This window comes from Zingiber officinale, chromosome 6B, assembly GCF_018446385.1.
Source record: "Zingiber officinale cultivar Zhangliang chromosome 6B, Zo_v1.1, whole genome shotgun sequence".
Taxonomy (NCBI): Eukaryota; Viridiplantae; Streptophyta; class Magnoliopsida; order Zingiberales; family Zingiberaceae; genus Zingiber; species Zingiber officinale.
In genome coordinates, this window is record NC_055996.1 from 123470730 (window position 1) to 123495770 (window position 25041).

At 39.5% G+C, this 25041-nt stretch overlaps 1 protein-coding gene across 1 annotated transcript; it reads right to left on the reverse strand.

Annotated features, from left to right (window-relative positions):
- Positions 1-1245: 1245 nt before the first annotated feature.
- LOC121990621 (silicon efflux transporter LSI2-like) lies at positions 1246-3085 on the reverse strand. The gene is made up of 3 exons (XM_042544724.1): positions 1989-3085; positions 1724-1913; positions 1246-1638 (listed from the first exon to the last, which is right to left on the reverse strand). Exons 1-3 carry the CDS (start codon positions 3003-3005, stop codon positions 1373-1375), a joined length of 1473 nt encoding a protein of 490 aa, XP_042400658.1. The 5' UTR covers positions 3006-3085; the 3' UTR covers positions 1246-1372.
- Positions 3086-25041: the final 21956 nt, after the last annotated feature.

Genomic DNA, 25041 nt, shown 5'->3' on the forward strand with positions numbered 1-25041 from the left:
TACAGGTCGGAAGTAGCAGAGCTGTGTAGAGACGAATCAGGTTGGCAGGTCTGCGATTCGAAGGCCCGGGAGTGTAAGTCACAAGGCACAGGTCGGAAGTAGCAGAGCTGTGCAGAGACGAATCAGGCCGGCAGGTCTGCAATTCGAAGGCCCGGAAATGCAAGCCACAAATCATAGACCGGGATCGACGGAGCCGTTCGGAGTCAGCCCGACGGGCCAGTAACACTTAGAAGCTAGAGCCGATCGAAGGATGTGAGGCAGGGGCAGGTCACAATAGATCAGATGAGCAAAGCAGTGCGAGGGTCGGAGAATCACGATTGTCCGTCAAGAGATGTCCTTCACTACAAGACAAAACCTAGGTATAAAGGCGGAGGTTCCTAAATGAGAAGATGCTTTCACAACCGATGGCAACGCGACAGATGTCCTTCACTACAAGACAAAACTCATGCGTAAAGGCGGAGGTTCCTAAACGAGAAGATGCTTTCATAACCAATGGCAGCGCGACAGGTGTCCGGGACTACACGACAAAGCCCAGCATCTAACGCTTTCTGACAGGCTGGTAGGTTCTAGAAGGAAGAAGGGGATAAAAAGGGGAGGCTTCTTCGCACGCAAAAGGAAAAAAGGCACGCTCTCTCTCTGATCACTTTTTTCCACAACTTTTCGCTTTCAGTCATTTTTTCTTTTCGCTCTCTCTCTACTTTTTCTGGGGAAAAAGGACCTGACTTGAGCGTCGGAGGGCCTGATCTGGGGACTTTTTCCCTGGGTTTTGGTCTCTAACGTGAAGGGGGGATTGTCTGAGTGTGCGCAGGGTCCTGCAGCAACGTCAGCCACCCGTGGGAGCCGAATCACCTACGACTTTCCGTCAACAACCAGGCCACCACGACCAGCCTCCGTCCGACTTAACTTTCGGACAAGATCACATGGTTTCCCTCTGTATAAATAGGGCATTCGCCACCCAATCACCCTAGAAAATTATTTTTCAATCCTCATGAACATTTCGGTCTATAATTTGAAATTTCTTCTTTGTTCCTTTCCTTTTGTTCTAAAAGGGAGCTACCGAACCCAACTCAAAGCTCCAAAGCAGAACATTCTTAATTTTTTTTAATTAGCTTGTTTGTTCAATATTCTTGATTAATTAATTATGGTTTCACAATTAAGACATGAGTTGATAATTAATTTTTTTTTATAAATTCAGCACTCGATCGGCAACTTTAGGAGTACTCATTCCTTAATTATTGTTTTCACTAAATGCAACTTACCAATTAAAGCTGTCGACAACCAGCAACCTTAATCAACAAGTACACACAATTACAGTCTTCAACCAACCACGTCGTATACCATTTGAAGCTTAATTACCTGCACACAATTCCACCTAACCCTTGATCAGCGGTAGGCCGGCGGCAGTGACGACGAGAGTCGACGGCAGCCCGAAGACTATGTGAGCCCAGAAAGTGAGGTCGTAGCCATGCGTCTCGGAGCGCCGCGCCTGCTCGCACACAATTAGGTTGGCCGCGGAGCCGAGGAGGGACAAGTTTCCGGCGACGGTGCTCACGAAGGCAAGTATCAGCCATGCTCTTGATTCATAGCTCGGGGACACTGCGGCAGCCGACTTGGCCACTTGAGCTCCCAGCAGGAGCACTGCCACCGAGTTAAGTACGTAGCTAGATTATTTCAGTTAATTAACTAACTAACTTACCAGTCGGTATAAAATTAATTAACTTACCAGTCGGTACGTTGGAGGCCAAGTTTGATAGCAGAAGGATGACGATAGAGAGAACTGCTACGCCACTCGCATGGTTGATCCGCGAATACGGCTCCATGAAGTCCCAGAACTCGCTTGGGATTCCTGTTCGGTTAAATCCGTCCACCGTGATGAACATCCCACAGAAGAAGACCAATAGGGAGTAGGAGACCTAGTATTGGGGTGAGTAATCGGTTAATAATTTAATTGAAGAACAAATCAAATTTATATATATATACATATATACCTTGTCGAGACAGGGACCGGCGTCTTTGAAGTCGATGATGACGAGTACGAGGGCTGCAGAGATTGCAGTCCATGACATGTTGAGTCCCATGAGGAGAGCAGCCAGCATGCCGGCGGTGACGATGTAGACGAAGCTCTTCAAGAAGAGCTCTTTCTTGGTCAAGCACATCTTGATGTGGGAAACGTCGGAGCAGCCTCGTTTGGTGCCGGCGTTGGGGCACGGCACGTTCCTCTCCACGTCGTTGGCGGCGGGGGTCCTCAGCGGAGACGGCTGCAGATGCTGCAGCGGGGAAGGGTGCGACATCCTCGCCGGCGAGAAGGTGTGGGTTTCCACCTCGATTTCAGTCACCGTCGTCTCTGATTGCTTCTCCGGCTCGTCGCCCTCCGGCGGGGGAGTCAGTTGGTTCCAGAACATGCAGAGCAGGAAGACGATGTTGATGACGACGCCGACGAGCATGGCGGGGACGACGCCGACGAAGAACTTGATGAAGGAGATTTTGCTTTGGACGGCGATGACCAGGTTCTGCGGGTTGCCGATGGGGGTGGCGCTGGAGCCGATGTTGGAGCTGGAGGCGAGGGCGAGGAGGAAGGGCTTGGCGGGGAGCCTGTGCTGGCGAGCGAGCTTGAGGACGAACTCGGTGAGGACGATGCAGGTGGTGTCGTTGGTGAAGAGGGCGCTGGCGAGGGCGGAGATGATGCAGACGCGGCAGAGGAGGTCGCGGCCGCCCCTGCTTTTCCAGGAGAGCAGCCGGCCCAAGTACTTGAACATCTGCGCGCGCTCCAGGTAGATGCTGACGACCATGGTGCCGAAGAGGAGGCCGAGGATCGGGAGGTCGATGGAGGCGTAGGCCTGGTCGGGGCTGATCACCTGGAAGACGATCATGAGCATGCCGCCGAGGAGGGACCCGGCGGTGCGACCGATGGGTAGAAACGGGACGGCCGGGAACACGGCCAGCATCCAGAATATGGTGAAGGCGATCGAGCCCAGCACCACCGTGGGGATCGAAGCGAGCACCATGTTTCCTTTTCCAGCACGTTGAAGATCGAATCGAAGAATGAGAACATAAGCCTCGCCTCAAAGAAAGCTAGGGAAACAAAAAAAAGCGCGGGAAGAAGATGGTTTGAACTGATGGCATGGACTGCTAACTATTTATAGAATTTGTAGGGCTAACTGCTACTGCTATTCTAATAGCTTAACTTTAAATGGAAAAAAAGTTAAAAATAAAATAAAATAAAATAAAATCTAGATAGTTGCGGTATTTATTATACAATATCTGTGAATTGTGAACAAAAATAAAGAAATTGTAAAAACTGAATTAGTTAATGTGGTTAATAACGTAGGATTTGGTTTAAATAATTAAGTTGATCCGGAACTCCACCAATGGTTGCTCTCCATAGTGTTTTGGTTGACTGGGGCAGTAAATAAAGCAAAGAATCCATGCGAGCAGAATGGACAAGCATAGTGTGCACAAAGTCGTGATGGCATGGCCTTCGACCAAACTATATAAATTCTGCAATTGATGGAGCATTTAAAATTGAGAAATTCTAAAAAAAAAAAAACAACCTAACTTTTAGATTTTTTTAGAAAGGCACATTTTTTTTTTTTTATCACTCCCATCTAATACCTTCAAACAAGCTAATCCGTGGTCGGAAGGATTAACCCATCATAAATCATCGTATGGTGGCGTAGAATGGGTCGGCTTGCTATCTTGATGGATTAGAAAAATTCCAAACTAATCCAATCCAAGACAGGATTGTAAGTTAGAGAGCCACGAGCCGGTCAAAAAATTAAAAAAAATAAAAAAATATATATAAAATATTAAAAATTTTAAATTGAGAGCGTAAATCATTAAATTTTCCACTTTAATTGTAAATTGTAAAAGAAAAAAATTTCTCAATCAGCAGACCAACACAACCCACCACGAGCTGTAGGATCCATATGTCACAGACCTAGGTGGGTTATTACTGTAATATTAATTGAAGCTCCTGTTACGTGGAGTCCTGGGAATGATCCATTGTACACAGTCTTATCCTATTTTTTTTATAATAAGTTGCTTCCAAAATTTAAACCCGTGATTTTTTTATCACAAAATAATAACTTTATCATTATACCAAAATTTCCCTTCAAAATTTATATGACATTAATTTTGAAAAAATCGGCACTTATAATAGTGATATTAATGTTGAAAAATTAGCACTACACTAATGTTAATGCAACACCATGTTGATTGTTCTTTAAAATAAAAAGTAAGGGGGCGTTTAATTCTTTCCTAGGAATAGGAATGAGAATCATTGCATTGTGGAATGAGAATGGGTATAAGCATGAATATCACTCTTAAAAGTAATGTTTGGTTAGTTGCATATTTTCTATCGGAATAAATCAAAATTTTCTTTTTTACCCTTAAAGAAAAATAAGAGAAAAAAATTAGATATGAGAGAAAGATGAATGTGAGAGAAAAATATGATGAAAGAGAATGATGAAAGTATGATGAGAGAGAAAGTGTGATGAAAAAGAATGAAGAAAGAGAAAGTGTGATATGAAAGAATGAAGAGAGAGAAAGTATGATGAGAGAAAATTAGAAAAGAGAGTGTCATAGCATGATGAGAGAAGATGAGAGAGAAAATATGATGTGAGAGAAAGTACAATGAGAGAGGATGAAGCGAGAGAAAATATAATGAGAAAAATGAGGAGAGAGAAAGTATGGTGAGAGATAAAGTATGATGAGAGAGAAAGTGTGATGAAAAAAAGAGAACATTGAGTGTGATGGGAGAGATTGAGGAGAGAGAAAGTATGATGAGGGAGAAAGTATGATGAGAGAGAAAGTGTGTTGAGGAAAAAAAGGAGGGAGTGTGACAAGAGAGATTGAGGAGAGCGAAAGTGTGATGAGAGCGAAAGTGTAATGAGAAAAAAAGAGAAAAGAGAGTGTGATGGGAGAGATTGAGGAGAGAGAAAGTATGATGAGAAAAAAGAAGGAAGAGAGTGCGATGAAAGAGATTGAGGAGAGAGAAAGTATGATGAGAGAGAACGTGTAATGAGAAAAAAAGGAAAGAAAGTGTGATAGGAGAGAGAAAGTGTGTGATAAAATGATGAGAGAGAAAATATGATGAGAGAGAACAAGGAGAGAGAAGTGATATGAAAGAAAAAATAAATAAATATATTTTGATATTTGATATTAAGGGAGAAAATTTTAGTTTTAGGTCAAGGATATTTTTGGAATAAGGGAATATTTTGATTGATGAAAATAGAGTAATGACTCATTGAAGGGGAGGTACATGGGAATGAGTTATTACCCAATTTCAAGGATTCATTCCCTTATTTGCATTCCTATTCCTATAATTCAAAAATTAACAATGACAATCAATGATTTCCATTCTCATTCTTCACTTCTATTCCCCTAAATCAAACGCCCACTAAATATGTAAAAATTAAAAGTTAAGTGCATCTTTAATTCCGTAACTTTAAGCCCTCTCTCGTCAATATCAGATATAAATTCACAAGATTTATAATATTATTTATTTTGTCTTATGTATGATCAGTCCTGCATGCTTGAAACGAGAGGAATACTTTGTTGATGCACACACAAAATCTATGTGGTGTATATAAATATATATAAAATTCAACTTCTCCTCTAATAAATAATTGTTTCATTTCTTTTTGGCACAGCGTCATGGCCTGTAGTATTGCAGTGGCGGTGTTAGAAAAAAAAAGTGTAAAAAGAAAAGGAAAAAAATAATTGTATCTGCTAAATTAATTATAACATAATTTTTACTATCACATAAGAATACATCATCATAGTAAGTGTGTTAGGATAATATTAATAAAAACTCTTTTGTCATAGAAATATTGAGAATTAGTACATATATATATATTATATTTTTATTATTGGATGATAGTAGGTTATCTAACATATATATAAATGATATTGTTGAGGAATAAGTCACTAGACATGTCTCATTATAAAAAAATTTGTATTTATAGGATTAAATAGGTTGGGTAGAGGGGAAGGAGGATGATAGATGGCATTTGATTATTGTCAATTTTTGCACATGGATTCAAATTAAGGATTAGTAATTCAAAAGTGCATGTGTGTGACAAATAGAATTGTGATGCTCTCCTACTTAATATAGTTATGTCGCAAGTGCAAGTGTGTGACAAATTAAGGATGTGCAAAGTGTAAAACAAATAAAGAAATGAGTTAATGTTAACATAATTCAGATACCTCTTATGTCCTAAGACATATATGCTAGGACCGGTGAGAGCTAAGGGATGAATGGTTCCTTTTCATTATTTCGCATTCCTTCAATAGTTGCGCTCATCTACAAATGTGGAGCAGAAAATAAAAATAAAAAATAATATAATATGCATAACAAATCAAGATTAATTTTATTTAGCTCGGAACTCTCTGATTCTTACTCCAAAATTTTTAACCCAGCTCAACTAAAGGTGGGGTGCGGATTAAGCTGCCAACCCATTAAAAAAATAAAAAAAATATCGAAAATCCCTATAATTCAATGAATTTGATTATTTCGTAAATAAATATTTATAAAAAATATAAAATATTTTTTTTAATTCTTAATTTCACACTTATATATATTAGTCAAAGTAATTGGTAAAAAAATTTATAACTTTCACTAAAAAAATGCATATATCACCATAAATCCATAATTTATAATCAAATTTTAGAAATTTTTTCCTTCTCAACCCGCAAGCTAACCTAAGCGTGCCACGAGTCAGCTCGCTTGGACTCACAATCCTACAGGCTGGCCCATTTTTAGTTCCGCTTTTAAATCGATTAATAAAATTTCAACTCAATCCGTTTAAATTAATGGTTTAGCCGGATGGGTCAATCCGATAGGTTTAAATCAAATTGACGGCTCTACCTAGCGATATTTGTTAGGCTTGGTTCAAGATAGTGGAGGTGAATAGCTTCGGTCGCGTTGAGTTGATATGCGCAGTGGAAACTTGAAAGTAACTAAATGCATCACAATGCAAATATGGTTGTTTTACTTGGTTCACCACCTCCCAAGGTGACTACGTCCCAAGTCTAATCCTAACACTACCACTACTAATCATTCTGCTTTTCAGATACCTTTTGGAGGCAGAGAGACATCTTACCAGCTTTTCACAAAAAATACAAGCAATACAAAGTACAAATACAAATAAAATTAAAAATAATTTTATAAGTGAAATCTTTGCTTTGGATTGTCTTTTGATAGTGGAAAATACAACAGCACTTCATCTTCAAACCCTCATAAACTAGCTCTTTCAAGACATCACATAACCTTGTTTTATAGGGTTGTTATTCAGATTGATTTTCACTTATCAATCGACTGATTATACCGATCAGTCGATTGATCAATTGTAGATTCAAACATTGCTCCGACTCATCGGCTCTACGACTCCATCCACCTTAGCATCAGTCGATTGTTTATTACCATTAATCGACTATTGCCTAATCAGTCAAATCCTATAGTCAAGTTCTGAACTTTATGAGCTCAAATAGTGAAATCAGTCGACTGATACACTCTATCAAACGACTAATTATGATCAGTTGAGTTTTTCAATCAATTTCTAAAGCTTATGTTCATTGTTATAGTGTCATCAATCGACTGTACTATAGAAATTACTATCTATAATTACTGCAACAAATTATTATTCATAATTACTATAGAAGATTATTGCTCACAATTGCTATAGCAAATCCTAAAAATGTACCTTAAACCCCAATTTCGAGGTTTTGAATTTATCGATTGATACATACTATCAGTCGACTAATACTCATGTTTTAACCTTATCAAGACTAAAATCTCATCTTGCCTGATATCCGATGGACTTCAACCTACCAAGATTTCTTTACTCTATATCTGATCAACCTTGAGCTATTGAGACTTCCATTTCCTAGAATCCAATCAACCTTGATCTGATAGGACTTCATCATTGTCTAGCATTTGGTCAACCTTGATCTACTGGAACTTCATCGTTATCTAGCATCTGATCAACCTTAACCCGATGGAACTTTATCATTGCCTAATATCCTATCAACTTTGACCTGCTAGGACTTACTTATTGCTTAGTATTTGGTCAACTTTGACCTACTAGAACTTCACACCGCATGTTAACTCCCTATTAGACTTTCGACTGCCAAGTGTCCTGTCAACCGTGACTCATTTGGACTTTTCTCTTATCAACTAACATATTAATCAACATCACTCAAGTCACACCGAGTTTGAACAACCTGATCAACCTTGGCCAGAGGTCAATTGCACTAATAATATATTATCACCACTAAACTTTCTCCTTCTCATATACTTTTCAAAGGAGGAGAAGTTTCTTACAACTTGTTTCTTGAAACAATTACAAGTAATACAAGATATAAAAACAAATACAATGAAAGTAAATTACTTTACACAAATCTTGCTTTTGATTGCTATTGGTTGCTTTAGGATACCTCTTGTGTTGGTCCCCTGGCGATTGGCTAGAGTGCGGGTGAATGGCCTTGAAAAGACACGAATACCCTTTTTCGATCTTCAGACTAAATTAGGCAAACACTTGTATAATAACAAAAAGTAAATACACAAATTAAAAACAGAGGCAAGAGAGTTTACTAGATTTATAATCATAGAATTACTAATCTTAGACAAATGAAGCTCACTAAAATCTCATTTGGGCGGAGTAGCATCTTTACAACGTTGACAACTCACAAAAGTAGTAGAACAGAAAAGAGAATTCATTTACAAATATTTTTTACTAACTACAGAAATCAGGACTGTATTTATAGACCTGATCTAGGCACCTGGAACAGTTCCGAATGCCTGGGTGTAGATAAAATTTTATCCACGGCGCAACGAATCGAAAACAGCGTGGCGCAAATAAGTTTTATGGTTCGGCCGCCTGGACCAGGTCCGGGCAGTTGGACGAGGCTGAACTAGCCCTCGACCAGGGCACGAGCCTGGGGCGCCCTAGCTGCACCCGGGGGTCCGGGCACCCGAACTAGTCTGGATAATCAACAACCTGTTGACTGCTTGATTTCTCCCATTCTGGCTCCTCTCACTTGGATAATTTCGGCCATCCGAAATAGGGCTCACTCGAATCCCTTTTTGGACTTTCTCGAGTAGTCTTCCGCTCCTGCTTCTAGTTCCTCGAAAGCTCTGCACACTTCCTTCTCGTCCGCCAACATACTCTTCTCCAGCACATCATTCATCAGACGCACCAAGCCCGTCAACTCTCTCTTGTGTCATCCTTCTCGCTAGCTGTGTCTTTCGCTTGACTTCCTATGCTCCTAAGTTCCTACACACTTAGATACAAGTTATCAAAAGATAACAGGACCTAACTTGACTTGGTTGATCACATCAAAACCTCCACAGCGTACTTACAATCTCTCCATTTTTGATGTGGATCAACCCAAGTTAAGATAGGATAAAACAAGACATCAAATTAAATTACTATGCAAGTTTAAAACATTAGATATGCAATATTTAAAAAATGAACCTCCCCCTTAAACTTACCTTCTAACTCTCCTCCTTTGATCCCATTAAAAATAGGGGTTTTGCTAAATTAAATTGAAATTAAAGTCCAAGGAATACATGAACAGCGACTAAAACTTGAGAAAAAAATTAGAATTTATTCTCGAAATTCTAATTTTTGTGATTAAAAAGTAATTTTCAACAAAAATAATTTGAGAAATTATTTTATTTGTTGAAAAATTGTGAGAATTTTTATAAATATTAAGCAAACATATCCAAAGTAGTAATAAAAGTTTCAAAAGAAAATAAAATCAACTTAAGCAGTAATAAATTATTTACTACAGAAAGATAATTTTTTCTTAAAAATACTTAAAAATATATTTGAGGTTCGAAAAAACTTGAGAAATTTTATGAGAATGAAATAGAGTAAGTATTTTTGGAAAAAAATATAATTTTAAAAAATTAAGTGTTCAAGAATTTTTAATATTAAAAAATAGGGTTTGATAAATAATTTATAGAAAATTAAATATTAGTCAAAAAATTTTGAAAATATTTTGTAGGACAAAGAATATTATCAGTTTTAATAAAAATAAATTTTATAAAAATATCTCTGTGAAATATTTTAAAATTTAAAAATATAATATTTTTTAAAAAATCATAAAAATAATACAACGATAAAAAAAATTTTAAATTTTTTTATAAAGATAGGAAATGAAATTATATTTTTCAGAAAATTAATACCTAATTAATTTTTTAACATAAATTGTATGAAGAAATTTATTTTAGCACATTAGACAATTAAAGGTAAATATTAAATCAAATTAAAATTAGAAATATGCTCAAATTTAACTAAGCATGACTTTGGAATCCAATATAGGTTTCTTCCTACTCGATTGATCAAGCATTTTCTAAGAATGTATATTTTTGTTACTTTTCTGATTTGACCCTTATGAAATCTATAATATCAATTTATACCTTGAGAATATCTAAAATTTAAGTATGTTGATTTTTTTAAATTTTCTATTTGTTCCTTTAAATTAGCATTTTCAATTTTTAATTTTTCAAGATCCTCTATTAAGAAAGATTTTGCCAAGATTTATTTTTATTTCTAAATTCTCCTTTTTTAAATTCCCATTTTTAGTTTTTAATTTGCACATTGATTTAATATCATAATATAGTTGATCAGAAGGTAAGAGGTATACCTCACTTACCATATTTAATTCGAAGCTTGAGTGTCCCCCTGCTTCGTTGTATTCGTCTGAAGTAGCACCCCCTTCATCGATGGTGCCTTATGAGGTGCGTTGTTCTTCGTGACTAGTCATTAGTGCTAGTCCAACGTATGCTTCTATTTCTGACTCGGATGATGAGCTTTCGTCCCAAGTGGCCTCTTGTCTTTTTCCTTTTTGAGTTCCAGACAGTTCTCTTTTATGTGTCCTTTCTTTTTAACACTGGTAGTATCGAACCTTTCTTCTATTTCTTGGATTTTTTTCTGTTCTGTATTTCTTTAAATTTATTAGATCTAAAAAACTTTTTAAACTTCCTTACCATATAAGCTTATTGGTCTGCTTCCAGATCTGAGTCTGACTCAGCTTAGTCCTTTTTGGTGGCTTTTAGTACCAGATTTTGACTTGACTCTTTTGTTATACCTGCACATCGAGTTTTCATGTAATTCCAAAGTAGAAAAAAGTTCCTCTAAGGTACTTATCTCCAAGTCCTTCAACATGTAGTAGGTGTTTATGATCGAAGTCCATTCTGGAGTTCTGGGAAAATCATTGAGTGCGTAACATACAGAATCCTAGTTGGTTACCATTTAGCCGAGGTTGACCAATCTGGTGATCAGCTTCTTGATCTTCGCGTGTAGTTAGGCTCATCTTTTTCCAGACGAATGTTCGTTAGCTTTCTCCGAAGAATGCCCCATCATGCAAGCTTCGATTTAGATGCTCCTTCATGGAGTTCCAGGAACTTCTCCCAGAGATCTTTTGGCGATGTGTAGCTTCCAATGCGGTTTACTTCTTGAGACGATAATACACTTAATAAGTGATATTCCACTCTACTATTAGCTACGAAATCGCTTTGCTCCTTCTTCATCCAGAGGTACTCTTCTTTCTCTAGCCTTGCTGGTCTTTGGGAACCACAAAACCATACTTAATTATTAAAAGAATTTCAAAGTCAGTTTTTAGGAATACCTCTATTCGGTATTTCCAGTGCACGAACTCCTTCTCAAACTTTGGCGGGATGAGGCTTGGTCGATCTGGCCATTACTTTCTTTGCTTTGGTAGGTAGTTAGTCCTTTTGAAGTGTCCTCGCTCTGATACCAATAGTTAGTCCCCTGGAGGCTGGCTAGAAGGGGGGATAAATAGCCCTGAAAAGACACGAATACCCTTTCTTGATCTTTGGACTAAGTTAGGCAAACACTTGTATAATAACAAAAAGTAAATGCACAAATTAAAAATAGAGGCAAGAGAGTTTACTAGGTTTACAAGTAGAGGATTGCTAATCTTAGACAAATGAGGTCACTAAAATCTCTTTTGGGCAGAGTGACATCTTTACAACATTGACAACTCACAAAAGTAATAGAACAGAAAGAGAATTCGTTTACAAGTATTGTCTACTAATTATAAAAATTAGGATTGTATTTATAGACATGATTCGGGTGTCTGGAAGGGTTCTGAGTTCCTGGGTGCGGATAAAATTTTATTTGCGGTGCAACAGATCAATGTCAGAGTGGCGCAAATAAGTTTTCTAGTCCGGGGCGCGAGCCTCGAGGGGTCCTGGCTGCCCCCGGGGGTCCGGGTGCCCAGATCGATCTGGACAGTCAATAGCCTATTGACTGTCTGATTCTCCTATTCCAACTCCGCTCGTTTGAGTGATTTTGTCCATCCGGAATAGGGCTCACATGAACCCATTTTTGAGCCTTCTTGAGCAGTCTTCTGCTCTAGCTTCTCGTCCCTCGGAAGCTTCACACTCTTCCTTCTCGTCTGCCAACGTACTCTTCCGTAACACCTCATCCCTCAGACATACCGAGTCCGTCGACTATCTCCTATGTCGTCTTTTAGGGGTGTCAAAAATGAACCCGACCCGACGACCCAACCCGAGTCGACCTGAAAAAAATCAGGTTCGGGTTGGGCATTTTCGGGTTCAGGTCAGGTTCGGGTTGGAGGGTTGGAGAGTTAAAAATTTTCGGGTTGGGTTGGGTCGGGTCGAGTTCGGGTTGACCCAGCTTGACTTAAATATAAGGTTTAGTGGATTTTTTTTAGGGTTAAATCAAATTTTATTTTAAAAATTAAGATATTTTTATGTATATTAATATCATGTTTGTATGATAATGATAGAGTATTGAGATAAAAGTGAAGAATTATAGGAAAAATAGCCCAAAAAAGTCATTTTGAATCGGATTTTTGGGTTATCTGGGTTGGGTTCGGGTTGATCGGGTTGATCGGGTTCGGGTTTAGGTGTTTTGGGTTGAACTCGGGTTCGGGTTGAGTTAAAAAAAAAAAACTCAACCCGACCCAACCCACCCGAATTGACACCCTTACCGTCTTTCTCGCTAGTTATGTCTTTCGCTCGACTTCCTATGCTCCTAAGTCCCTACACACTTAGACACAAAGTATCAAAAGACAACAGGACTTGACTTGGTTGATCACATCAAAACCTCCACGGGGTACTTACATCTTATTGGTCCAAAATGCATTGTCACTTCATTCTCAACCCTCCAAGAATCGACATCTTCAATCTTCCAAGAAACCCTCTTTTATAGGGTTGTTATTGGGCTCATTTTTATTTATCAATCGACTGCCTTTTCTCATCATTCGATTGCTCCACTATAGATTTTAGTATTGCCTTAACATTAGTCGATTGTTCATTATCATCAGTCGACTATTGCCTAATCAGTTGATTCTCATAGTCATGTTCCAAGCTTTCTGTTCACTTAAATAGTGATATTAATCAATTGTTACACTTCATCGATCAGTCGACTAATCACGATCAATCGAGTTAAATAATTGAATTCCTAACTAACTTTCTATTTGCTATAGTAACATTCAACTGCTACTGTTCATCAATCAATTATTATTGTAGCAGAAACCTTTATTACTATAACAAATCATGGTTATTATTGCAAACCCTAATTATTGTGGCCAATCCCAAAAAAACATTGTAACAATGTTGAAAAACTCCGCAAACCTCAATTTTGATGTTTCAAGTCTATAAGTCAATTAATACACCATATCAATCAACTAATACTCCTATTTTAGCCTTACTAAATATGAATTCTCATCTTGTCTGGTATCCAATTGACTTCAACCTACTAAAACTTCCTTTACTTGGCATCTGATCAACTATGACTTGTTGGGACTTTTTGTTGTCTAGCATCTGTTCCACTTTGACCTATTGAGACTTCACTATAACCTTCCAGTCAACCTTGATCTACCGAGACTTCATCATTGTCTAGCATTAGGTCAATCTTGACTTGCTAGGAATTTCTCATTGTCTATAATCCGATCACCTTGACCTATTGAGAGTTCAACGTTGCCTAGCATCTGATCCACCTTAGCCTATCTGGACTTTGTCATTCATGTCAACTCTCTATTGGACTTTTGATTGGCAAGTATCCGGTAAACCATATTCCACTTGGACTTAATTTCCTCTTGTCAACTAACATATTGATCAAACATCGAAACTAAATTCGAGTCAACTCAAGCTTGGTTAATTTGGTCAATCTTGACTAGAGGTCGATTTTACCAATAAAATAAAGTGTGCCACTCCTCAAAAGATCTAGTAAATCATACATTCACAAGAGGCAATATATAGGTATGCCTCTACAAGTCAAAGATAAAACTCTCAAGGCACTAACCTTGACTCACACCAATGGCATTTAAACAAGCTCTCACAAGCTTGCCCTTAACTTTGATTTTGTCGACAATTCAATTCTCACATGTCTTAGATGATTGATATAAATGACAATGTTAGGAGAAGAAAAAATTATCAAGAACTTAAGGAGTTAAGAGCTTTCAATCTTTGTCCAAACTCTTGGACTCTTTTGATGACTTAATCTTGATGAAGCACAACAAATGAGTAAGCAATCAATGAGTTCTAAGTGCACACAAGATCTCTAAGTGAATATATCTCAGATTACTCAAATCCGACTTTCTACCTATCCAACATTCATATGGGGTAGATAAAACTGACTTTAAAGACACTTTGTTAAGTACATAGGCCGCAACTAATAATGCATCTCTCCAATAGGAGATTGGTAAATTAACCTGCGCCATCATAGACCTAACCATTTCAAGAAGAGTCCTATTTCTTCTTTCAGCAACCTCATTTTGCTATGGAATTTTAGGGATAGTTAGTTGTCTAATAATCCCTTTCTCATTATACATTATCTTGAACTGATCAGACAAATATTCACCTTCATGGTCAGTGCGCAAGGTTTTAACCTTACGTTCCAATTGATTCTCAACTTCGTTTAAGTAACGAATGAAGCAAGCTAATGCTTCATTTTTATGAGAAATCAAATACACATGACCAAAATGAGTGAAGTCATCAATAAATGTAATGAAATAAGAACTCTCATTTCTAGCCTTTACATTCATTGGACCACAAATATCTGAATGAATTAATTGCAATGGTAACTCAACCCTAATAGCCTTACCAAATGGTTTCTTAGTTGCCTTTCCAGCAAGACAATGCTCACATATAAACAAGTTAATCTTAGCATGAGTGCCTAAAGGGCCCTTCTTAGCTAATCTATTCATTTGTCCTTGTCCTATATGTCCTAGTCTAGTATGTCAAATTTCATCATTAACATCAGTATTACTAATAAGAACAATGTTAGAAAAACAACCATCTTTATTATTTGGTTCTACATTAATAACCATAAAACCATTTGTTACATAATCATGCCTAATTAACACAGAGTTAATTCGAAATTCCACGCAACAGTTGTAAAAATTTGCACAATAACCTAAATCAAGAAGACAAATGACGGAAACCAAATTCCGTCAAATCTCAGGAGCATACAGGACATCATGTAGAAACAAGGTACACCCACCACGTAGGTTGAGCTTGCAAGTGTCAATTCCTTTGACTTCTATTCTTGCATTGTTTCCTACATATATCCATTTGTTGCTAGCTGGTATCCGATGGTACTCCACATATATAGCTCGATTACGTGCTACAAGTTCGTTGCACCTGAATCTGCAATCCACAAAGGATAAAAATCAGCTAACAACACTGTACTTACAACATAATGCTCATGGCAAGAAGTTAAATATGGATCTACCTTTTTAGGCTCAGTACAATCCCGAGCAAAATGACCCTTCTTGCTACAGTTGAAGCAAGTCAACTTGCTCTTAGATTTCTGTCCATATTTCTTTCCTTTCTTCTTGATTTAGTTTTTAACAACAACGACACTAGCCTCCTTTCCTTTTCCCTTTCCTTTCTTAGGCCATCTTTTCTTATTCTTGAAACCAAAACCTTCAGCTACAAAAGCTTGACCAGAAATCCTTGCAGATTCAATCCTCTCCGCCTCAAGTTCAACATGACATGAGACATCAATGAAAGTCTTAATACTCTCACTGTGAGTAAGGTTCTATTTCATCGTTTCCCAAGAATCAAGAAGGGAACGGATTACTGCTTGAACCTGTTGTTCATCAGTTGACACATGACCAGCAGTCGTAAGCTCTTGAATCATATTACCCATCTCCCTGAGATGTTGGGTCATGGTAACATTTGAGCGTTTTATACCATTATCGAACTTAATTGTTAGCCAAAGGAGCTTACTGAGACTTACTCCACTGTATTTCTCCTTAAGGGCTACCTAGACTGTATGAGCCGTAAGATACGACTCATATTCAAAAACTAGGTTATCCACCATGGAACTAATCAATATTCCCTTAGTAGTGGAGTCCTTCTCCCATGCCTTATAGGCATCAAGATCTCGTTTGTTTTATGTAATGGGATCAACAGGTTCTTTCATAACCTGTTTTATAGCCTCAAGAACTTCTTTTTCCTCAAGAGCATATTGTATCTTGAGTTGCCAGATTTTGTAATTATCCTCATATAATTTCTCCTTATTATTGAGTTTAGCTATAATGTTCTTATTTATCATGACCTAACATAAATAAATATATTATTTAATATTCAGTGTAATTCATATGCATATAATTTATGATTGACTTAATATTAATTTGAGTTGGTTTACAAAATCAAGTAATAACTAAGTTTCCACTCATCATTTGTATGGTCCAATCAAATGAACATTGATTGATACTATTACATACATGCCAATAAATGAATTAATCATCGTTCTATCATGATTTCTTTAATTAAATGAGCTAATCATTTAATAAAATGAACTAATCATTTTTCATGTATCATGTAGAGTAATCAACATATGAATGAACATATCATTCATAAAAACATGTCACATATTGTTAACATATAATAAACGGGCATAAACTAAATGGACTTATATTGTTCATAATGACAGTAACAATAACAGAACTCTTACAAATTAGATAGGCTAACACCACTCCCACTAGAATAGACATTAGTGCAGTGGCCAATATAATCCCCTTCAACTTGGACTCATTTGAGGCAATCTCAGATAGACCAACTTCAAGATTTTTAATTTGATCTATCATCGAAACTTCTTCAGAATCCTCTTTAGATTCTACAGGATCCTCCTCTGGATCCTTCTCAAATTCTTCAAAATCTTCCTCTAGAAACTTATGGTGAAGTAGCTCCACACACAACCTACCACCTTAGGATTCTACGGTAGTGAACGAATCAACGCCTAAATCCTGTAATTATCTAGGATTGGAAACTTTTCTTATTCGAGTTTCCAGGACTGGTAATCATCCGTGCCATCTTTAAATTAAAATTAAATAAGTTACTACAAAACTAACTAACCAGTACAAAATTGGCTTAATTTAATTTATATAGGCATAGAACCAATATTATTAATCAAGAAAAATAAATCTTCTTGATTTTCAGGAGTCTAAATCGACTAATCCATTTGATCAGTTGATTGGGAATCCAGATTATGAGCTCTGTCCAATGTCCTCATTAAAACTAATCTAATTGGATTGAGATTTCTTACCTATGTTCTATTAATCTAAGCTCATTTAAGTCAATCTGATCTTTTAGAACAAATCTGAAAAGATCTAGCCCAACACATGTAATCAAAACTACCCTAATTAATAATAAAATCAATCTGGTTAAACCAACCAATGGTTTGAACCAGATTTGGGTATTCTTAAATGATCCGGGGGAAAGGATCGGAGGCCCACATACGAAGGGGTCAACTACACGGGAGAGTCAAAGTTCCAGCTGAGTGGGGCGGAAGTCACCTGGCCGACCGGCCTGGGTAGTTGCCGAGCCGACATGAAGACAGCTCGACCTCGGGTCGAGTTTCCGACACTCACAAGCTCCCTTATAGAGGAGTCGCTTTGCCGAGTTGCCGAGCCTCTCGGTCGAACTGCAGAACAACTAGCTGGTGACCTGTCCGAGTATGTGACCGAGCGGCCGACTCGCCCGGTCTGAGGTGCATATATACCCGAGCGCCCGGGAGTCCGAGCAACTAGCCCGTCCGGCCCAAGTAGCGACAAAAGACTTAGAAGAGGACGAAAGGGGCAGCTTGTGATATCATTCTCGAGACACCTGCTGCCGACAAACAGCATGGTCGGCGACCGAGCCGTACCGATGATCGTACGGGGGAAGTTTCCACTGCCGTGGCAGAGATATGCTCGGACAATTGCTGTATGGTGTCAGGCACGCTTTTCTGACACAACCATTCTGAGGTATGCTTTGAGGAACGTGCACACCTCGGGAAGCGTGCATGCGCCTCTCTGGGGTCCTATATAAAGACCCCCAGACTTCGACGGAGGTATGGTTTTTTCTCCCATCTACTGTAGCCGCAGTCATTATTTTGTCTCTGCTTCATCTCGCCGTTGCCTGACTTGAGCGTTGGAGGGTCGTCACCGGGAACCCCTTCCCGGCCCGGCTTTGTTGCAGGTTCACCGGAGGTCCACATCATCGCGGAGATCACCCGAAGGCAGTAGGGAGCGCCACGTCCCTAGCTTTCATCGACTCAGCACACGGACAGGATCAAATTGGCGTCGTCTGTGGGAACGCACCTAAATCCGAGCTGAGAAGATGGAAGAAGCTGGATGTCAACTCATAGTAACGCTCTCTCTCGAGGAGCTCGAAGCACTCATCCAAGCGCGAGCCGCAAAGATGGTCGAGCAATAGTAGAAGGCTCAAGCAGAGAGGATAGCGCAACAAGCCTCCTCGGTTTCTCGAGGCCGAGCGGCCATGGAGGATTGACCGGAACAATATTCTACTTGGGCTCAGAACAAAGGGCAGACCGACACACCAGGAGACGCGTTGGCCCCCCCTATTCCATTCCATCGGGCACTGTTCCAGACTCCGTTGGAGCTGGCCCTAGCCAACCAAGGATCGTCAGATGAAGCGCCCGTGCGGGACGCCAAAAAGGGGAAAGCACCACGTGTAGAGTCATCCCCCGAGCGGGTCAATCGCCAGTTCTCTGAGGCTATCTTACAAGACCCTCTTCCAAAGCATTACGTTCCAATATCGATCGGGGAGTATAATGGCGCAACCGATCTGGACGACCATCTCGGTAAGTTCGATAACGTTGCTACTCTTCATCAATACACCGACGGAGTCAAATGCAGAGTCTTCCTCACTACATTATCCGGTTCGGCTCAACGCTGGTTCCGGAGGTTGTCGGACGGATCAATTAAGAGCTTCAGAGATTTCCAAACGACATTCCTCCATCACTTTGCCAGCAACCGACACTATCAGAAGACTAGCGTCAGGCTCTTTTCCATGAAGCAAGGGCCGAAAGAAACTCTCCGAGCCTACATCCAGCGCTTCAACCAAGCAGCTATGGATATCCCCGCGGTCTCGTCTGAGATAATGATGCATGCTTTTACACAAGGCTTAGTCGATGGGGACTTCTTTCGCTCGCTCATCAGGAAGCCGCCTCGCGACTACGATCACATGCTGAAAAAAGCAAGTGAGTACATTAACGTAGAGGAAGCACAAGCGGCCCGAAAGAAGGAAACGTCGGGCGAGCCCCCAACCCAAATCGAACGGAGAACACATATCAACCAGCAACCGCCAAAAGGACCACGTGCCGAGGGGATGAGGCCACCCCAAGATTTCAGGTCGCCCGTCGTTCATCACATTGCGGTCGAGCGGCCTCGACAAAAAGGCAAGGTATGGACGCCCATGTTTTGCAAAATCCATCAATCAGCCACCCATAACACTCAGGACTGTCGGAGTCTCCCCCCCAGTCAGCCAACCTGAGCTGAGGATCTATCGGCGCCGATCACCTTCGTCAGACAGGCGAGCTCATCATCAGCACGCCGAGCGGCGAATATTAGGCGTTCACTTGAGCGGCAGCACCATCAGCAGCATCATCACCAGCCAAGGGCCAACCCTCGAGTCTCCCATGAGCAAGCCAGACCTTCCGCTCGGGAGGAAGAAAATAGAAGTAATACCGCTCGGGGGAAAAATCAACATCATCGCTGGTGGGCCAACAAGCGGCGACTCCAACCGAGCTCGCAAGTCGTATGCCCGACGACTGGAAATACATGCTGTGGGATGCAGCCAAGAGAAGGCGAGCGGGCCGACGATCAGCTTTGGTCCTGGCGACTTCGAGGGAGTTGAAGTGCCTCACGATGACGCCCTCATCATCCGAGCGGTAATAGCAAACTACACTATTCATCACATCTTTATTGACACAGGGAGTTCGGTCAACATAATCTTCAAGAAGGCGTTCGACCAGCTCCAAATCGACAAGACGGAGCTACTACCGATGACCACGCCCTTGTTCGGATTCACGGGTAACGAGGTTCAACCAGTCGGTCAGATGAAGTTACCCATTTCGCTCGGGGAGGAACCACTCAGGAGAACGCGGACTGCTAACTTCATCATTGTGGACGCTCCCTCGGTGTACAACGTCATTCTGGACCGATCGGCTCTCAACGAGTTACGGGCGGTCGTCTCAACATTCCATCAAAAGATCAAATTTCCCGTGGAAGACCAAGTGGGGGAAGTTAAAGGCGATCAGCTGGCAGCGCGGCGTTGCTATGTGGAGATGGTGCGAGCAGAGTCGAGGTCCTCTCGGAAGGCCCCTCGTATCGAGGTAAATGCTATAACCGAAAAGCCGCCTACTTTTGTTTATGAAGAAAAGGAGGAGGTACAGATTCACCCGGCTCGATCGGAGGCAACGACGTTCATAGCCTCCGACTTGGAGGCAAGCTAGAAGGAGGAGCTAACCAGATGTCTCCAACGAAACCACGACGTCTTCGCGTGGTCGACGCACGAGCTGCCAGGAATCTCGCCAAGTCGCGCAGCACGAGCTACACGTCCGGTCGACACTCGCCCCGTCAAGCAAAGGAAGCGGGATTATAGTGCCGAGCAGAACGTCATCATACGAGTGGAAGTCGAGAAACTTCTGGAGGCCGACCATATACGCGAGGTACAGTTCCCGAGCTGGCTCTCAAATGTGGTGCTAGTCTCCAAGCCCGGCAATAAATGGAGAGTCTGCATCGACTTCCGTGACCTGAACAAAGCGTGTCCGAAGGATTTTTACCCACTGCCCCGGATCATTAAATTTAACTGATCTGGTCAAACCAACCAATGCTTTGAATCAGATTAGGATCTGGTTAGATTAAGTTGGCCTAGTTCAATTTTCAATTAATTGAACCATAAATTAATTAAATATATATTTATTAATTAATAAAACATTTCAAAATGCATATAATTAATTAATAAATACATTTAATAATCAAACATTTTCATGCAAACGTGCAAGCACACTGTTTGACTTTTTTTCATTCTTTTGAATCAATTAAAACAATCGATTACACAATAAATTTTACCTTGAATAGATTAGAAAACATTTGATGAGGAAAAGTAACATAACTATTTTCTTCATCATTTTAATCGATTATAAATAGATTTTTCAGATCGATTAAAAATCTAATAGAATCGATTACACAGATTTACAGATGTACTGTGTTTCGTCAATTTAATCGATTACATATATTTTGAATCGATTAAGATCCATTTAAGTCGGTTAGTTTAATCGATTAAACTTCTTCTTCTATTCTCTGCCGTGATCGCGACACTCTCTTCTTCTATCACGACGAACACGGCTACTGTGGCTATCTATTGTCAGCCTTCCGACGTGGTCGTCGGCACTCTCTGACCATGGAAGTCAATAGCCAGCAACCTCTCGAGGCTTAACAACAGTAGCAAATCGCGACCCAATCCCGATCTTGCAGCGACGATAGTGACGACACCAGAGACATTTTTCAGACGAAGAGACAAGTTTCATGCATTAGGCATCGCTCTGATACCATTGTTGATAGTTTTAAGCATGAAAAATACAGAAATATAAAATCTATAAAAACTCATAGTGATCTCCCACAGATCTACAATCGGCGTCAGCAAGATTTGTTGACGGAAGAACTATCACAGAATCGGAAAGCTCTTCATTGTTCACAAACCAAATCCCTCTTGGGAGATTGGACAAACCAATCTTGAATGTTCTTTGTCCACCGTCGCCTCCGCTGTGCACAGTACTGATCCCTTCTTCCCCTCTTCACGGATTGCTCTTGGACGCTTCATTATATAAGAAGCAAACATCGGTTTGTAATCAATGCTTTGATGGCATATAATGGAGGAAGATGAAGGTGAATGAGCACCCCTTCATCTTTCTAACGTTATAACTAATGCAATGTCCAACAATATATAGTCATGGCTACTATGTTTTTAATAACTCCCCTAAGTTGGATGCCTCTAGTAAGATTGTAATATTTGCTTAGTTGATTAGATGGCTCAAATATGAATATTGTTAGACCTCAACGACTATAATAAGTTGATTGAAAATTCTCTTTAATTGCTCATCCTTGATTAAAAATCCTGTTAATCAAATATTTCCCAAAAGAAATATTTTATTTTGCCAAACTCTACATCCAAACATTTTTCAACCTTGACTATTCGAGTGGTACATTCTAATCAATTGGAAACCCTTATCTAGTCTAATGACAATGGGCAGTTCCCTTTACTCTGATTACAGCTCCATGTAGGTACCATCATAAGGTGTGAGATTTGAGTTGTTAGACAAGCAAGGACTTGGGTTCCTCTCAACTTCATAAGGCTTCAATGGCCAAGTCCTAGGTGTAAGATTAAGTCCACATGGGTGGACTAGATCCAATTGAGTCCACATGGATGGACTTAATCTCCATAAGGTCGGGTTCACATTTGATTAACACACGCATAATTAATTATCATTAAAGTAACTAAATCCAATTAAGTGTTCTAATGCTTCAAGCATATAAAGAGGGTTTGGTATAAATGGATATGGATTCTATATATAGATCCAAAATCCTGTTCATTAACATTGATGGGTTGTTAATGATGGATAGACTTTAAGGAGGATAGTTCTTATAGGATGAGCTTGGTATATAAAGGATGTGACTTATGAATTCGGGTATGTTTAGAGTCTCTTCAACCTCTTCTCTTCTTCATCAAGAGAAAGCAAAGGATTATCACCACCCACTCCTATAGAAGACTTTTCCATAATCGCAAGATAATTCGACGACAAGTAAGAGATCATAACATAGCGATGGATTCAAGTCAACAATTCATGAGCTATTGTCTCATTTTTATTATTCTTTAGAGATTGATAGAAGCAAGATCCTGTTGTAGATACATCCTTTAGTTTATACATGATGTATTACAACTCTAACAATTGGTATCATAGCTTAGGATTGGCTTATTATCATATTTTAAGGCATAAGGATGAATTTTCAACGTTTTGGCACAAATACATCAATTTTTGCATTTGATTCCATATTAATGAGCAAAATTGATGTATATTTGTTGAATGTAACTTGGACAAATTAGAATTTAACCTTTGAATTGAGTTTTTCGCATTATCTACGAAGAACGAGATTGGTGACGCGATTTTAGGATAGAAAATCATGTTCAGAATTGGGCATTTTCTAATATCAATCGATTGGGAAGGTTCCCAATCGATTGATATTAGTGCATTTATGAACAGAATCTTCATGAATTGATCAATTGATCGATTAGTACTTACCAATTGATTGGCGCAAGGCTTGATCGATTGGGATGCTCAAGTTCGCGAATAGAAGGGTTTGGAATTGATTAGCTGATCGATTGGTGTTTACCAATCGATTAACATGAGGAATCAATCGATTCAGATTGCCGATCATGACAAGAATCCAAAGGAAAGCTTCTAGATTGATCGACTGATCGATTGGGGTCATCAATCGATCAGTCAATCGATTGAAAGTTGCAAGATATTTAAGACCAAACGGGATTCACATGGCAATGTCGAAAAGTATAAGGCACGCCTAGTTGGCAAGGGATTCACTCAAAAGGCGGACATTGATTACAAGGAATTTTTTTTGTCGGTTTCGATGAAAGACTCTCTTAGGGTAATCATGGTACTTATAGCTCATTATGACCTAAAGCTATACCAAATGGACGTTAAAACTTCGTTTCTCAATGGAAACATTGAAGAAACTATATACATGGTGCAATCGGAGAACTTTGAGTTAGATGACTCAAAGCACCTAGTATGTCAACTAAGGAATTCCATTTATGGTTTAAAGCAGGCATCTCATCAATGGTACCGGAAGTTTAATCAAGTGGTTTCTTCATATTTTTCAAGGAGAATCTAGTTGATCAATGTTTGTACATCAAGTTCAGTGGGAGAAAGTTCATTATACTTGTTCTTTATGTGGATGAAATATTGCTTGCAAGCAATGATATGAGTCTGTTGCTAGAAACCAAGTCATTTCTATCTGGTGAATTTTAAATGAAGGATCTTGGTGAAGTATTTTTTATCTTAGGCATATAGATTGTTCGTGAACGTTCAAGGTATACACTTGGACTATCACAAAAGATCTATATTGAAAAGGTACTCATTCAGTATGGCATGCAGAGTTGTGTTCCCAGCGACACTCCGGTAGCAAAGGGTGATAAACTTAGCTTGCAATAATGTCCACGTAATAAACTTGAGATCAAGAAAATGCAGCAATTCCCCTATGCATCGTAGTACGGAGTTTGATGTATGCTCAGGTATGTATGCATCCGGATCTTGCGTACATTGTGGGGATGTTGGGTAGACATTTGAGTAACCCTAGACTAGCGCATTGGAAAGTTGTAAAGAGGGTTATGCGGTATCTACAAAGAATGAAGGATTACATGCTTACATATCAGAGATCAGGTCATCTGGAGATCGTTGGATACTTAGACTCCAATTTTGCTAGATGCTTAGATAGCAGGAGGTCCACTTCAGGTTATATCTTCATGTTAGTGAAAAGGGCTATATCATGGAAAAGCGTCAAACAGACGCTAATAACCACTTCCACTGTGGAGGCATAGTTTATAGCGTGCTATGAAGCTTCCAACCATGGGATATAGATGTGGAACCTTGTCATAGGGCTACAAATCATTGGAAGCATTGACAAACTATTGAAGATCAACTATGATAACAAAGTTGTAGAATTGTATTAAAA

Coding starts and splice junctions, on each gene's coding strand:
- LOC121990621 (XM_042544724.1), bottom strand. CDS start 3,005: ATGGTGCTCGCTTCGATCCCCACGGTGGTGCTGGGCTCGATCGCCTTC. Junction 1,914..1,988: donor CCGGTCCCTGTCTCGACAAG/GTATATATGTAT, acceptor CCCCAATACTAG/GTCTCCTACTCCCTATTGGT. Junction 1,639..1,723: donor GGCCTCCAACGTACCGACTG/GTAAGTTAATTA, acceptor ACTCGGTGGCAG/TGCTCCTGCTGGGAGCTCAA.